This window comes from Hemicordylus capensis, chromosome 2 (assembly GCF_027244095.1).
Source record: "Hemicordylus capensis ecotype Gifberg chromosome 2, rHemCap1.1.pri, whole genome shotgun sequence".
NCBI lineage: Eukaryota > Metazoa > Chordata > Lepidosauria > Squamata > Cordylidae > Hemicordylus > Hemicordylus capensis.
The window spans coordinates 349,881,110-349,898,201 of record NC_069658.1 but is presented as its reverse complement, the minus strand read 5'-3'; the positions used below and the strand labels follow the sequence as shown (position 1 = coordinate 349,898,201).

The 17,092-nt window shown below is 41.9% G+C and overlaps 2 protein-coding genes across 9 annotated transcripts in view; both read left to right on the top strand.

Moving 5' to 3' along the window:
- PCBD2 (pterin-4 alpha-carbinolamine dehydratase 2) overlaps nt 1-12,451 on the top strand; it is a 56,346-nt gene extending 43,895 nt beyond the window's left edge. For 5 of the 7 annotated variants that reach the window (XM_053291843.1, XM_053291840.1, XM_053291845.1 and 2 more), the window contains 2 exons: nt 6,311-6,391; nt 8,819-12,451. In XM_053291843.1, coding sequence (XP_053147818.1) covers nt 6,311-6,391; nt 8,819-8,914 — 177 coding nt within the window. In that variant the 3' untranslated portion in view covers nt 8,915-12,451. Of the gene's footprint in view, nt 1-4,969; nt 5,037-6,310; nt 6,392-8,818 lie in introns of all 7 variants that reach the window. The other 2 variants (XM_053291846.1, XM_053291844.1) reach the window with 1 other exon arrangement.
- Nucleotides 9,370-17,092, top strand: part of CATSPER3 (cation channel sperm associated 3) — a 46,877-nt gene continuing 39,154 nt past the window's right edge. Inside the window, exon 1 of one of the 2 annotated variants that reach the window (XM_053291836.1) lies at nt 9,370-9,506. The gene's annotated coding sequence lies outside the window, so the exon portion shown is untranslated. The remainder of the gene's footprint in view (nt 9,507-17,092) is intronic. The other variant, XM_053291838.1, reaches the window with a different exon arrangement.

The window sequence follows — 17,092 nt, the reverse complement described above, 5'->3', positions numbered from 1 at the left end:
GGCCAGATGCTTCCCATTGAAATCGCTATGAATTGCCCTTTACCCTCTGCTTGCTTACCTTGGTCTGCATGTAACAGCATTGCAAAGTAGCCATATATAGTGTCTGTTATTTGTTGTGAAAAACTTTGCCTGCTCCAGCTTCTCCATGATCCAGTCAGTAGCTGGGGCATGGTAAAGGTTTCATCTCCATGTCACCAGATGCTACAGACAACAAGATATACACAATTTAGTTAAAAAACAAACAAACAAACAAACCCACTAGGTAAATGCCATGGGTATCCAATATCCCAACAGCATTTGTCGACATCATTTAGACATTGGATTGTGGGTTAATTTACTCTGCCTAGAGGGTCTGCCACTAGAACACTGGGTACAGTGCAAATTATGGTCCGATTAAAAGCAGTGAGACTTGGGCGCACTTTAACTTTGCTTTGCTTAATTATGCTGTTTTAATCGAGGGCAGGAGGACGGCAGGAAGAAGGAAAACATCATGGTTGAAAAACCTTAGAGACTGGTATGACAGAAGTACTGCGTCACTAGAGAAGCAATGTCAAAAGATCAAGTAGCCTTAATTATAGCTAACCTCCAATAGGATAAGCAACTAAAGGAGGAGGAGGAGGAGGAGGAGGAGGAGGGAATTTTGCTGATTTCTCCTTCCCCCAGAAGTGCCCTGTGCCCCACAAAAATATGTCCCTGAGCATTGCACAGCCCTCAAGGACATATTTTCAGGTGACACAGGGCACTTGGGAAGGAAAGGGGTGGAATGTCCCCCTCCCCATGTATACCCACACTATGGTGGTTTGGAAGCCTTTTCCATGGAGCGGGGCCACATTCTTAGGCAGGATGTTGGCCATTCTCTTTACTCTAGGGTGTGTTTTGGTACTCATGAATTTGGCTGCCTTTCAGACAATTCCGGAAGAGAAGATTGTCTCCATATTCCATTTTTGCGACCAGGATGTTTTGTTGTTGAAACAGACAGCGATATGGACCACTGGCTTGCATTGGAATTATTTCGTGGAGAGAAATAGTGTCTTAGTTACCCATTTTTGTTAGGTGGTTGGTAATTATTTCTTTAATTCCACCTGACTCCTTTGAGACTGAAATGAATGCTGATGGACAGGCAGCAGGCAAGAATTGTGTGGTAGAATGTCACTTGACTGGAGTGCAGGGACCCTGAATGGTCAAAGAAACCTCACTTAAATATTGTACTTTACTAATTCTGACCTAAACAAGGAGTACCTGTCAGTATGAAACATTTCAAGACTGAAAAGCATTTGTACAGAAAGTATGGAGCTAAAGGTGAGCAGTGGAGAGCTTTGCAAGTTTTAAATATTTCAAACTCCTAAGCAAGCTTAGTTTCAGAAATCTTTCCGAAGTTTCCACATATGCATTTGGAGTAAAATATTTTGTGGAAAGCAGGATCTTTGAACTTATAAGGTCAGATTTTGAAACCTGAAGATGAACATGTGACCAAAATGTTGTGCTTGTGTTAAGTGTGTTAAGATTTTATTTTTAGGAATATGCTAGGCAAGGGTAATTTTTGAATTTAGTTTTCCAAACAAAATATTTGTACTGTGTATGTAGCTGGACCTTGTGTCATGATACATAGACATCAGCAGGGCAAATGTTGACTTGGGCAGGATATTTTATTCTTTTTCTCTCCCAGTCTTAATAAAGGCCATATACTTACAAAATCTTACGAGTCTGTAGCTCAACTTTGTGGCTTGTCAAGTTGCCAGGAGAGGGGGAGGAACTGTTTGTATAGGTTTCAGCTCAGTCTTGTGCATGTTTACTCAGAAGTAAGTCCTACTGAATTCAGTGGGGTTTAGTCCAAGTAAGTTTGGGTACGATTGAAGGCTGTTTTAAAATATTGATGATTAGAGATATGCATGAACCTGTTCGGAGGCCCGTTTACAGTCCTCCGAACAGGTTTGAACGACTGGTGGTTTGGCCTGTTCGAAGGTGGGGGGGATACCTTTAAAGGTGGGGGAGGGTGCTCTTACCCCTCCAGCCGCGTTTCCCCCGCTGGCCTACACTTTAAAAGGGTCCGGCGAGGCGTCAGCATACCTCCCTGCTGCCCCGTTGCCTTGTCAGACAAAAAGTGACAGGAAGTACCTGGCGCATGTGCATACGTCGGGTGTGTGCACGTCACGTTTGCTTGCGGGCATATTGGGTACTTCCTGTCACTTCTAGTCCGATGAGGCAACAGGGCTTCAAGGAGGTATGCTGCCACCCTGCCAGACCCTTTTAAAGTGTAGTGCCGGCGGGGAAAATGCAACAGGAGGGGCAAGACCAATCTGCCTTGGTCGGTCTGATGGATGATCTCCAATTGAGACTTGACAGAGGAAGTGTGACTCTGTTGGTCCTTTTAGATCTCTTGGCAACTTTCGATACTATCAACCATAGTATCCTTCTGGAGCGTCTGAGGGAGTTGGGGGTGGGAGGCACTGCTTTGCAGTGGTTCCACTCCTACCTCTCTGGCAGATTCCAGATGGTGTCCCTTGGAGACTGTTGCTCTTTAGAATATGAGCTTTTATATGGGGTCCCTCAAGGCTCCATACTGTCTCCAATGCTTTTTAATATCTACATGAAACTGTTGGGAGAGATCATCTGGAGATTTGGTGCTGAGTGTTATCAATATGCTGATGACACCCAAATTTATTTCTCTATGTCAATATCATCAGGAGAAGGCATATCCTCCCTGAATGCCTGCTTGGAAGCAGTAATGGGCTGGATGTGGGATAACAAACTGAGACTGAATCCAGACAAGACAGAGGTACTTATTGTGCGGGGTCATCACTCGGGAAGCGATATTGATCTACCTGTTCTAGATGGAGTCACACTTCCTCAGAAGGAACAGGTACGCAGTCTGGGAGTGCTTCTAGATCCACACCTTTCCCTGGTGTCCCAGGTTGAGGCAGTGGCCAGAAGTGTTTTCTGTCAGCTTCAGTTGATACGCCAGCTGCGTCCGTTTCTTGAGGTTCATGATCTCAAAACAGTAGAACACTAGCTGGTAACCTCCAGACTTGATTACTGCAATGCACTCTATGTGGGGCTGCCTTTGTATGTAGTCCGGAAACTACAATTAGTACAAAATGCGGCAGCCAGTTTGGTCTCCGGGTCATCTCGAAGAGACCATATTACTCCTATATTACAGGAGTTGCACTGGCTGCTGATAAGTTTCCAGGCAAAATACAAAGTGCTGGTTATAACCTATAAAGCCCTAAACAGCTTAGGCCCACGGTACTTAAGAGAGCATCTTCTTCTGCATGATCCCCATCATCCACTGCGTACATCAGGGGAGGCTCGTCTGTGGCTACCTTCATGTCGTCTGGTGGCCACCCAGGGACGGGCCTTCTCTGTTGTCGCCCCGAGAGTTTGGAACGCGCTTCCCATGGGAATAAGAGTCTCCCCATCTCTAGCGGCTTTTAAAAAGTGTCTAAAGACTCATCTTTTTACCCAGGCCTTTTAGCTTTTTAACTTCTTAAATTTTGGGTTGTTTATTGATTTGTTTTAAAATGTTTTTAGAATTTAATTGATTTTAATGTTTTGTTTTTGTTTGTTGTGAACCACCCTGAGACCTTGGGTTGGGGCGGTATAAAAATGTGCGAAAGAAAGAAAGAACACTCTCCCCCATTCTTAAAGGTATTCCCCCTGCCTTCGAACCGCCCCCTGCTGGTTCCATGCACATCAGTGGTCCCTCTAATTTTTTCCATCTCTGTGCAGAATGAGTTTTGTTCTGGGAGCCAGTTTCAAGGCACTGTGTGCACACATGCATTCAGAGTGGAGCCTTCCTAATTCAACCTGAGCGGGATCTAAAATTAACTGAGCAGACATCAGAAAACATGTGAGCGTGCGCATATGCGCATGCCTTAGCGGGAACAGTGGTGTACATCCCTATTGATGATACAGCAGATATTCTAAAAACCTTAAATTAAGAATATATTTACACAAAACACATATTAGTGTTAATAACTGTCAAATAGCACTAGGATTGGGGAGACCCAAGTTCATATCCCTATTTAGCCATGAAACTCACTGGGTGAGTCTTGGCCGTTCACATATATCTCAGCCAAACCTACCTCACAGGGTAGATTTGAGAGAATAAACATAGGTTGTTGAAAGAATAAACATAACCATGCACATTGCTCTGGGCTTCTTGGAGAAAGAGTGGGGTATGGGCATGAATGCCTCTCACATAGATTACTGGTGAATAGATGCCAGTGACACATTTAAAGATTGTAAAGCCTCTTTTTCAAATTTGTTTCAAATGTTTTGAAACAGAGAATTGAAGGTGTGATTTTATACAAATCTTACTTAGAAGTAAGTCATATATTGGTAAGCTGATCATTACTTATAAAGCCCTGAATGGCTTAGGTCCAGGTTACCTGAGAGAGCGCCTTTCTCTACAAGATCCTCACCACTCATTAAGATTATCAGGTCTGTTTTCAGGTGCCACCAGTTCATCTGGTGGTAACCTGGGATTGGACCTTCTCAGTTGTCACTCAGTTCCCAGTTGTCACCCATAAGTTGTGGAATGCACTCCCTGTGGCTATAAGAGGATTATCTTCCTTGGAGGCCTTCAGGAGAGCCTCCAAGACCCATCTTTTTAGCCTAGCTTTTAATAATATCTAATTTTAATTTTAATTTGGTTTATATGTTTTTTTAATTTTAATTGTTTTATTATGTGTGTTTGATTTTAATGTAAACTGCCCTGATCCACTTTAGTAAGGGTGGTGTATAAACTAACTAAAATAAAATAAATAAATAATTCTTATATTATTATCATTATCATTATTACTTATTTGATTTCTATACCGCCCTTCCAAAAATGGCTCAAGTCAGTTTACACAGAAAAATAATAAATACATAAGATGGATCCCTGTCCCCAAAGGGCTCACAATCTAAAAATAAAAATCTAAAATCTATATCTGATTTAAACATGGACTTCTATCTGATTTAAACATAGATAGGATCTGGCTGTTAACCAGACAAGAGCTTCAAGGAAAGCTTTGACTCCCCCATAAAGCTCGCAGGTCAGTGACAGAAACCTTTCAATTGCTGACAGTTTGGTGATTTGTGAATGAAAAACTTCATTGGAATAATTTGCCTTGATTGTAATGATTGCATTCATCTGACTGACAAAGTGGTTTGCAAAGTCATACTTAATTCAGTCACCAGTGCTTTCAAAATATTTGTAATGTGGTGGAAGGAGAAAAAAATCTGAAACTCTTGCCAACCATTATGCTGTGCCTTGATTATATGTTTGTTTGAAATTGCTGTCAGAATGTGTTTCGGTGTAGATTCCTTGAAATTAGACTTAACTTTTCAGTTGGCTTTATGGTTAAGTATTTAAGAATAGATATTTTAGAAAAACATATTTAAAACTTCGTAGTAGATACTTTGCTTGTAAAAAAACAACTTCCTGAGGAGTAGCTATGTTAGTATGTTGTAACAAAAACAGTCAAGAGCACCTTTGTGAGACTAACATATTTACTGACACACAAGTTTTCATGGACTATAGCCCACTTCATCAGATGCATGTATCTTCCCTTTCATTTCTTACTTCCCTTTCCCTTTTTTAATTAAAGTTTAAAATTAGGTTATTGATCTTGTGCTGCCATAATAGATCTTGGCTACTGTTTTAGATGTCATGTGACACAATTAAATTCTTGGAATTTTAGGTGCTTATATATTGTTGTATGTGTGTCTGTGTGGGGAAAATTTAAATCTTGTTTGCACAAAACAAAGCTTTTGTAGCATAACAGCTAAGTTAATACACAATAATAAACTTTAAGCTTTGTGTTAAGTCTCGCAATCAAATCTCGCATCATCCATGAACTTGCTAGGTGGTCTAGGGAAGCCACAATTCTCTCAGATCCCGCTGCCTTGTGATAATTTACAGCTTTTCAAAGGATTACTGAGATATTGTATGTAAACATTTGAAATGTATTTTCTAAATTATTAATATTATTATTGGAAAATGTAATGGCCTTGTAGCAAACTTCTTATGACTGAAGTTTGAAGTTTCATGACTGTGAATTAACTACGAGCTACCCTTCTTTATTTCTCAATTAGTTTTGTCAGAATTTTATTTGATTCACAGCTGCATGCAGATGGCCTCTTCTGTTCATCTTCCTTGTGCTGAAATTGTCAATTCTTTCCTTCTACTGTTCTTGCACAATTGTGTGATTAAACTCTCATGGCCACTTCTTATTTGCACGTCCCCAGAGGTTGTAATAAATTGCTTTATTTTAAAAGTTACAAATGTACATGTATTTTTAAACAGGCCTTTTCCTCCCCCAAACAGGCTTTTGGTTTTATGACTCGTATTGCTCTTCAGGCTGAAAAGATGAATCATCACCCTGAGTGGTTTAATGTGTACAATAAGGTAAAGAACGGGATAGTAATTGGGCTAAATTCTCTGGCCACTGGGCGATGCCAACTGAGCAATAACTGAGTTGGCATCTTTGAGAATTAGATTACTTTTTCTTATAAAAGTAAATATGAGTTTAGGGTCTATCAGGTGTTTCTCATTGTTACTGATATTAGTCATTTGCTCCCACTTTTTCAAAGTGTGCTTCCTTAACTTAGAACAAGCTTTGAAAACCCCTTCTACTTATTCCTCTAAAGTTTAGAGTCTAAGCCTTACAACAGGGAGACTGATCTTTGCAATTGCTAGATGTTTTGCACATTTAAGAAAGCTTGAGAGATGTAGTGATGATATTTAGCTCCTGTTGTGTAAAAATCTTCATCTGATAACATAAGGAAGGCATTTGTGAATGCAAATAAAGCATACAATACTATAGAAAGATAGCAGTTCTTCAGAACTGAACATGGTTTGGGAGAGGCTTCACTTCCCATGCATATACCTTTTGTCCCACTGCCACCTCCACCTCCAGTCAAATAGTTTGTGCAGGTTTTTGAAGCAGTACAACAAGCTGGAAAGCCTGTTTACCAGAGGTGGAAGTAGTAAGAGTCTACATACCATAAGCATAAGCTTTTTCAGGTCTCCACTTTATCTCTCTGAAAAACTGTCTGTCTCCAGCCTTAGTCTCACATTCATGCCTTAAAATATCTCAAGTAATTTTTCCAAATTACATAAAAGAAATATTTGCAGCAAGAGGATCAGGAGTCTTAGCAAACATAGTATCAAAACATATTTTTGAAATAAGGAACAAAATGTTTCTGGTTGAGGGGAAGGTCTATAAGAAACCAACTTGGTGAAATTAAACAAAAGACCCAGAGATTGCTCTAACTTTTCATAAAGGGAGGTCCATGTTTGGTGCATTGTGAATACTTTCTTCTAACTATTCATGTTTAGTCATGAGAAATGTTTACATGCAGATAAATATTTATCAGCTATCTTAAACCAACTCCAAGGGTAGTCTGTATGGCTACATATGCACAGTATACTTTCTGATAATAACAAACTGTTATGTTTGTACTGGAATTAATATTAAGTGGGACTGGAAAGCAGAATAAGTATAGAATATAACACTGTTCTCATGCTGTGTTCAACATTTGCACAATCTGTGTACAGTGTACACATGTACAGTTGTATGCCAACATACAACATAATGTCTGAACTGGGCTTAGGTTCCTATCTATTCCCAGCACAGCTTAAGTATTACCTGAAAGGTCATCTAGAGTTGCAGGCTATATTAGTCTTCCCCATCACACCCTCTCTTTGGCTTACTAGGACAGTTTAGCACACAACATTCCATCAAGGAAGTGTAAATAATTCTTTGCAAGCAGCTGTATCATACTCGTAGGACAGCAGTCTTTGTTTTCCCCTTACACACTAATCTGTAAAGTATTGCCAAGTTCTTTACCTTTACTGGTTTGAGTCACACAGTTGAGTAGGTGGCCTAATTTTCCTCTCAAACCAATATGTGCAACTACTTTTAAAAAATGGATAATTCAATAAGACACTTTTTCCTGGAAGAAGCTCAAGCATCTTAGCTCCAAACTGTCCAGTGCTCTGTGTTGGTGCATTTTTGGTTAGTCTCCAAGTTCTCTTAAGGCTGCTCACCTGACAGCTGTGTTATATGATGCCTTTTCATTTAAAAATAAAAGGGTGGAAAAAGAGTGCCATTCCCATTTTAATCGACAGACAGCATCTCTCTCTCTCTCTCTCTCTCTCTCTCTCTCTCTCTCTCACACACACACACACACACACACACACACACACACACACACACACACCACTTTGTAAATATACAAATCAAAATGCATGCAAAAGACTGACTTCATCTCACTCATTTCAAACTGAATATGGACCTGGTCAGTTTGTATGGAAGTAGTGCACAAAAAACCTCCAAATAAAAATCTTAATATACATATCTTAAATCATGAAGTATATCATTTAATAAAACTTGCATAATAAATTATAACCCTTCATTGGCTCCTATGTATTGATCCCCCTCATAACTCATAATAGACACTATAAAATCCTTACAAATAATCATATATAAAAATAATTTCCTTCATTGAAGTGTATATATTCAGTTCTATAATAATAATTTTTGAAAAGTTCAAATGTATGTTTCTTCCGAGATTTCCAGTCAGTGAGAAAAAAGTCAATATAATGTCCTTATTGAAACTCCATAGATGGTTGATTTTAATTTATTATGCGTTTGATTAAATGAGATCCTTCATGATTTAAGATTTGTATGTTAAGGTTTTTATTTGGGGTTCTTTTGTGCACTACTTATTGGGTTTTTTTAAATTCAAAAAAGGTTTTAATCAATCTACAGTCTGTGTGGAACTCATTGGCCAGTGGATTGTAATGTTCTTTCTTTTCTCTCATTAACAGGTCCAGATAACTCTCATTTCCCATGACTGTGGTGGGCTGACAAAGCGAGATGTCAAGCTGGCTCAGTTTATTGACAGAGCTGCTGCATCTGTCTAACAACTGGGTGTTGGAACCATCACATCAGGACAGCATTTTCTTTAGAATGATTTCCATTTACATTGTATGAGATGTCTGTTCAGTCTTCTGTACCTTAAAGCTTTTGACCCTCAAAATTACCAGATGGCCTCAGATCCATACCCGGCATATATGAGTCACCTTTGGATAGATGGGAGAGGCTGAAATATAAGGAGCGATTCCTCAAGCAGACAGGATACTGTTGGTTCAGAGACTAGAAATGCTGGCAGACATGTAGACTAAATTACTGATGAGTGGTCCCATTGAAATTAATGGGGGAAATGTTGGTGCTTCTGTGCATAAAATTCACTTTGCATTCATAGAAATTGTAATATTTTATTATAAAGCCTCTGGGGAAAGAGGATTGAGGTACTCTGAACCCATCTTGTGTGCCTGTGTATCACTGGCAGTGTAACTGTTTCCCCTACTGTATCCTTGGTTACTGCTGATCATTCCATCAGAATTCCCCAGAGAAAAGAAGGCTCATAGCAGCAGTGATCTAGCCTTAGGAGTTGATTCAAGTGCCACTCTCGCCAGTCAAGGTTGACTTTTGTGCTCTCCCCCTGTAAAGAAAGTAAGCAAATCTTGTCTTACATGGGGGTGTGTTTGTGTATAGCAGCTGAGAGATGTGGTTGTTAGCAGAAAAATCTTGCTGGGAAAAGAGTTAGGAAGCCTCTTCTTTCGTCCCTGCCGCTCTCTCACTGTGCCAGTCCTCTGCTCCAGGGTATAGATCTTCAATTGCATTTAGTTTTGAAAGGGGAAGGCGGGGAGGGGTGGGGGGGGAGAAACTACATGCAACTGAATGTCACATGGGGCAGATCCACACATAATAGCAAGTATAATGTTGCTGGCAGCTGATGTGGGAACCCAGCAGAATGTCTGCTTGCCAAGCAGCATTTCCACCTAGCATCCACCACCCCACTTCAGATCTTGGGTGCAGATGTTGGGTGGTGGAGGGAAGCGCTGCAAGAGCATTGGTGGGTTCACGCACCATGAAATATGCTCAACTTGCAGCTTGCGCCAGGAGCAAGTGCTCACCAGGAACTGACAGTTGGCAGCACCTTATTTATTTAACATATTTCTATACTGCCCAAAACTTGCTGGGTGGTTTACAATTAAAATTATTTAAACATTAAACTCAATTAAACAATTAAAAATTAAAATACTTAACATTAAAATCAGTTTACACCCAACAATAAAAGTATTAAAACTATAAATCTAATTAAAGGTCTGAGTGAATAAATATGTTTCCAGTGCCTTTCTAAAAGTTGCCAGAGATGGGGAGACTCTTATTTCAACAGGGAGCGCATTCCAAAGCCCAAGGGCAGCAATGGAGAATGCCCATCCCCGAGTACCCGCCAGACTAGTTGGCAGCCAACTGCTGATGAACCTCTCCAGACGATCTTAACAGGTGATGGGGCTCATGGTGAAGAAGACGTTCTCTTAAATACCCAGGGCCTAAGCTGTTTAGGGCTTTATAGGTAATAACCAGCACCCTGTATTTTGCCCAGGAACCTATTGGCAGCCAGTGTAGTTCTTTCAACACAGGAGTAATATGGTCGCTCCTAGATGTCCCAGAGACATCTGTACTAGCTGCAGTTTCCGGACTATGTACAAAGGCTCCACATAGAGCACATTGCAGTAGTCCAGCCTAGAGGTTACCAGCATATGTACCCTGTATTCGGTCCGACTTGGACTCCACTATTTCTGCAGGGTCAATGAAGGTGGTGTCCAGCAATCCTTCTTGCAGTATTAGATTGGATCAGTTTCAATCTGTGGCTCCTGAGGATGTGGACAAGCTGCTTTGGGCGGTGCAACCTACCATTTGTTCTCTGGATCCTTGCCTAACTTGGCTGCTTCTATCTAGCAGGGAGATTGTTGGAGGTGGTCTAGTTAATATCATAAATTGCTGAGGGAGGGTACGGTGTTTGAAGGAGGCAATGGTTAGACCGCTTCTTAAGAAGCCTTCCCTGAACCCTTAGCGATAGATAGTTATAGGCCAGTCTCCAATCTCCTTTGGTTGGGCAAAGTGATTGAGAGGGTGATGGCCAACCAGCTCCAGGTGGTTTTAGAGGAAGCTGATTATCTAGACCCATTTCAGACTGGCTTTAGAGCAGGCTATGGGGTTGAGACAGCCTTGGTCAGCCTGATGGATGACCTCTACCGGGGAATCGATAGAAGGAGTGTGACTCTGCTGGTTCTTCTGGATCTCTCGGTGGTGTTCGATACCATTGACCATGGCATCCTTCTGGATCACCAGGGGGAGTTGGGGTTAGGGGGCACTGCTTTGCAGTGGTTCCGTTTCTATCTCTTGGATAGATTCCTGATTGTGGAGCTTGGTGACAGTTGCTCAAAATAGAAGCTGTTATATGGAGTCCCTCAGGGCTCCATTTTGTCACCAATGCTTTTTAATATCTACATGAAACCGCTGGGTGAGGTCATGAGGAGTTTTGGTTCTGGGTGTTATCAATATGCTGATGACACCCAAATCTACTCCTTTTCATCTTCGTCATCAGGAAATGGCATTCATTCCCTAAATGCCTGCCTACAGGCAGTAGTGGGCTGGATGAGGGAAAACAGATTGAAACTGAATCCAAACAAGATGGAGGTGCTCATTGTAGGGGCTCAGAATTTGAGGGATGAGTTAGAGCTTCCTATGCTGGATGGGGGGTTCCACTTCCTCGGAAAGAGCAGGCATGCAGCTTGGGAGTACTCCTGCACCCAGACCTCACCCTGGTATCTCAGGTGGATGCTATGGCCAGGAGTGCTTTCTATCAGCTTCGGCTGATTTGACAGCTGTGTCCATTCCTTGAAGAGGATGACCTCAAAACAGTGGTGCATCAGCTGGTAACCTCCCGGCTTAACTATTGCGATGCACTCTACGGGGGCTGCCTTTGTACATAGCTCGGAAACGACAATTAGTTCAAAATGCAGCAGCCAAATTGGTTTCTGGGGCAACCCGAAGAGACCATATTATGCTTATTTTGGAACAGTTCATATTATGACTATTTTGAACAGACTTATTATGCCTATTTTGAAACTATTTTGAAAAGTGCTGGTTATTACTTTTAAAGCCCTGAACGGCTTAAGTTCGAGTTACCTTAGAGAGTGCCTTCTTCTACATGATCACCACCACATGTTAAGGTCATCTGAGGAGGTCTGTCTCCAGTTAGCACTGGTACGTCTTGGTGGCAACTCAAAGGCAGGCCTTCTCTGTAGCTGCTCCTGGGCTGTGGAATGTACTCCCTGTAGAATTTGAATTCATTATTGGCCTTCAGGAAAGCCGTTAAGACTTATCTGTTGGCCTGGCCTTCCAGAGTTTTAAAATTGTTTTTAAACTGTAAATATTTGGCCAGGGTTTTAAAACTGGTTTTAAATGTTTTAATTATTAACTGGTTTCATATTGTTTTTATCGGTTTTGATTTTAACTGTTAATTGATTTTAATTGTTTTTATTTTAATGTATACTGCCATTTTTTGAAGGGCAGTATAGAAATCAAATAAATAAATATGTACCACCGCTCTGAGGTCATTCATCTCAAGAAACCGATGCAGCTGGTGTATCAGCTGAAGCTGATAGAAAGTATCTCTGGCCACCGCCATAATCTGGGACATTGTGGACAGGTTCAGGTTCAGAAGCAGCCCTAGACTGCATACCTTCCGGGGGAGTGTGACCCCATCCAGAACAGGCAGGTCAAAATCATCTCTCAAATTCTGACCCTGCACAGTAAGTACCTCCATCTTATCTGGATTCAACATCAGTTTGTAATCTCTCATCCAGTCCATCACTGCCTCCAGGCAGGCATTTTGGAAAGTTATGCCTTCTCCTGATGATGTTAACATGAAGAAATAGATTTGGGTGTCATCAGCATACTGATAACACCCTGCATCAAAACTCCTGATGACCTCTCCCAGCGGTTTCATGTAGATGTTAAACAACATCGGAGACAATATGGAGCCCTGAGGGACACCATACCGAAGTTCAGATTTTGAAGAACAGTCTCCAAGAAACACCATTTGGAATCTGCCCGTGAGGTAGGAGCCACTGCAAAGCAGTGCCTCCCACCCCCATTCCCCTCAGACATTCTAGAAGGATACCATGGTCAATAGTATCAAAGTCCTCTGAGAGATCCAAAAGGACCAAGAGAGTCACACTCTCTCTGTCAATTCCCAATTGGAGATCATCCATCAGGCTGTGACCAAGGCAGTCTCCACCTCCTAGCCTGCACAAAAGTCAGTTTGAAATGAGTCTAGATAATCAGTTTCCTCCAAGTCTGCCTGGAGCTGGGAGGCCACCACCTTCTCAGTCACCTTGTCCAGCCATGGAAGGTTGGAGACAGGCCTGTAGTTGCTTAATTCTGAGGGATCCAAGGCAGGCTTCTCCAGAAGCGGTCTAATGATTGTCTCCTTAAGACAAGGAGGCATCCTGCCCTCCCCCAGAAAATCTCTACCAGGTCCTCTACAGCAGCCTTTCTGCCAAATAGTATAAGCTATGTTGGGCAAGGATCAAGAGGGCAGGTGGTAGGCCGCACCATTCCAAGCAACTTGTCCACATCCTCAGGAGTCACAAACTGGAACTAATCCAAGGTCATCATATAAGAAGAGCTGCGGGACACCTCGGCATCAGACCTTACTTGCTTCCCCTTATGTGTGAACCTGCCCATGTAATTTGGACCAAACTATGTATGCCTTATATTAGAGAGAGAGTATAATATGAAAAGCAGCAGCAGGCATGTTTTTGTTTCATTAGAAACTTACAAGACCATATGGGAGGATGGCCCTTAGTGTGTCTCTTGCTCAGAAATCAAAGTCATCAGCACTAGGTTAAGTTTGACAAGCAAGAAAATATGGAGGCATTTCCTTGGTCTCTTTTTAGAGGAAAATAAAATACAAATTGAAAAAGGGTCTGGGTTGTGTCCTCAGGAGGGCCAGGTAATTCCTGACCAATCGAAATGTTCCTCTGTATGCCAAAGCTCAGATTGACGGAAATACTTGATTACAGAGTTAACAATTTATACAAAGGGAAACATACAGAATACTATTCAGAGAGCTGGTTACCAGAGTCCATCAAATGAATAGGATGCTTAGGCTTTAATTGTATGTAGCCCAAGAACTTGAAGAAGGAATGTTGTTTGAAAGGACAGGTCCATTATCTTTCACGTCTAATGCCTTCAAACGGATGGAGATTATCCCAAGATAGCCTTTGAATTGTATGAAGTGGATAAGCGCAGGTTTTCTGCTAGGACTAAAGTTACATGCATAAGGGCTGTTTGCAATCATGCAAGTTTAGGATGTTCCCATTTTCATTAGAAGCATGTTTAACTCCTGAGTTTCCACATCCACAAAATAAGTGTCTTCTGCAACTGTCCCCTCCCCCCCCCCCTCCTAAACTAGCTGTGAAGGCTTTGGAGAAATTTCATTTTTCTCAGTATTTTGTAGTACTGGTCCTAAGTGGGGTGCTGGTTTTCACTTAATATTCATTAATATCTGTTTAATACTATGTGAAGGAAAGGTGATGGGGTTGGCAAACATGCCATAGTGTGATGGCCCTCTCATTGAACCACATTAGAAGCAATAGACCATGTTCTTTTTACTTACTGTCATTTGTTTTGATCTTAAAGACATCTTTCCAAGAGCTTTAAGTACCTCACTTATTTTAAATTTTAATTTTTCAAGTTTCTTTTCTTTTCTTTTTGGTCTTCATATTGCTGGCAATATGGTAGTAACTGCAGGATTAGACTTTTTATCAATGATATTTTATTTCAAGAGCCAACCTTTTCCAGTCTATGGTAACTGGTTGAAGGACAGAAAACAGAGGGTAGGAATAAATGGACAGTTTTCACAATGGAGGGAAGTATGAAATGGGGTCCCCCAGGGATTAGTACTGAAGCCAGTGCCCTTTAACTTGTTCATAAATGATCTTTCTAGAAGTTGGGGTAAGCAGCGAAGTGGCCAGATTTGCAGATGATACTGAACTAGGGTAGTGAAATCCACAACAGATTCTGAGGGGTTCCAAAAAGACATCTCCAAGCTGGGGGAGTGGACGACAAAATGGCAAATGAGGTTTAATGTAAGCAAGTGTAAAGTGATGCATATTGGGGCAAAAAGCCCCAACTTAACATATACGCTGATGGGATCTGAGCTGTCAGTGACTGACCAGGAGAAAGATCTTGGGGTTGTGGTAGACAGCTTGTTGAAAGTGTTCTCAGTGCACGGCAGCTGTGAAAAAGGCCAATTCCATGCTAGGGTTCATTAGGAAGGGGATTGGGGGGGGGGAAGCTAATATTATAATGCCCATATACAAATCTATGGTGCAGCCACGTCTAGAATACTGCATATAGTTTTGGTTACTCTATCTTAAAGATATTGTAGAACTGGAAAAGGTACAGAAGAGGGCAACCAAGAAGATCAGTGGCCTTGGGCACCTTCCTTATGAGGCTAGGCTACAGTATCTGGGGCTCTTTACTTTGGAAAAGAGGCAACTAAGGGGAGACATGATCAAGGTGTATAAAATTATGCATGGAATGAAGAGTGGACAGAAAAAACCTTTTCTCCCTCTCTCACACCACCAGGACCAGGAGTCATCCCATGACACTGAAGGTTGGGAAATTAAGGACCAATGTGGAAGTACTTTTTCACAAATCGCACAATCTATGTAATTATTGTAATTCTTTGCCATGGGATGTTGTGATGGCCACCATCTTGGATGGCTTTAAAAAAGGCTTTGACAAATGGAGGACAGGTCTATCAATGGCTGGTTGCTGTGGGCCACATTCAGCCTCAGGCAAGATGCCTCCAAATACCAGTTGCAGCGGAGCAGCAGCAGGAGAGAGAGCATGCACATACTTCTTGCCTGTGGGCTCCTCAGAAGCATCTGGTGGGCCACAGTGGTAAACAGGATGCTGGACTCGATAGTCCTTGGACCTGATCCGGCGGAGATGTTCTTATGATACCAAAGTTTGTTTGTTTAAATTTCTGTACTGCTTTTCATTAATATCTCAAGACTGTGTATAAAACATTCAACAATATAAAATCATAAGAACTACACAAGAATTAAAATGGAATATAAAAATAAAAACCTTTTTAAAAGTTTTTAAAAATGTACAATATAACCATAAGATACAAAGTGGCACTCATTTAAAAGCCTGGGTAAAAAGCCCAAGATTTTACTTGCTTTCTAAAAAGCTGTGTTGGAGACTGGGGAGTGGAGGCCCATGGGGAGAGCATTCCAAAGTCTGGGGGCAATGACTGAGAAGGCCCTGTACCACATACACAACAAGTGAGCCTCCTTCATTGTTGGCACATGGAGCAGGACCCTTTCCGATGACTTTGTTGAGCAGGCAGAAGCCCTCAGGTATCCAGAGCCCAAACTGTTTAGGGCTTTAAAGGTCAAAACAAGCACCTTGAATTGGACCTAGAAACAGATTGGCAGCCAATGTAGCTCTTTCAAAATAGGGGTAATATAGTCCCAGTGGGCAGCTGTGGATAACATCCTTGTTGCTGCATTTTGCACTAGCTGCAGTTTCCAAGTATTCTTCAAGGGTAGCCTCATGTAGAGTGCATTACAGTAATCCATACATGACGTGACTAAGGTGTGGGTAGCAGTGGCCTGATCTGTCTTTTTGAAAATGGGACACAGCTGGTGCACTATCTGAAGCTGTGCAAAGGTACTTCTAGTTACAGTCTCCACCTGAGCTTCCAAAAGCAGAGCCGGGTCCAGCAGTACCCCCAAGCTGCACAGTTGCTCTTTCAACCCCATCCAGAACTGGTAGAATCTCATCCTGATTAGCTCTCCTACTGACCAACAGTACCTCTATCTTGCCCAGGTTCAATCTCAGTTTGTTAGCTCACATCCAACCCATCACTGCCTCCAGCCCCTGATTCAGGATGTCCACTACCTCCCCTAGCATCAGGTGACAAAGAGAGATAGAGCTGAGTGTCATCTGCATATTGATGACAACTCAGTCGAAGTCCCCGGCTGACCTCTCCCAGCGGTTTCATGTAGATGTTAAACAGCATGGGGGACAAAACCGAACCCTGTGGGACCCCACAAGCCAATGGCCATGGAGCCGAGCAGTAGTTTCCCAGCACCACTTTCTGGACCCTTCCCTCAAAGGACCGAAGCCACTCCCAAACAGTGCCTCCAATCTCTATACTCGAG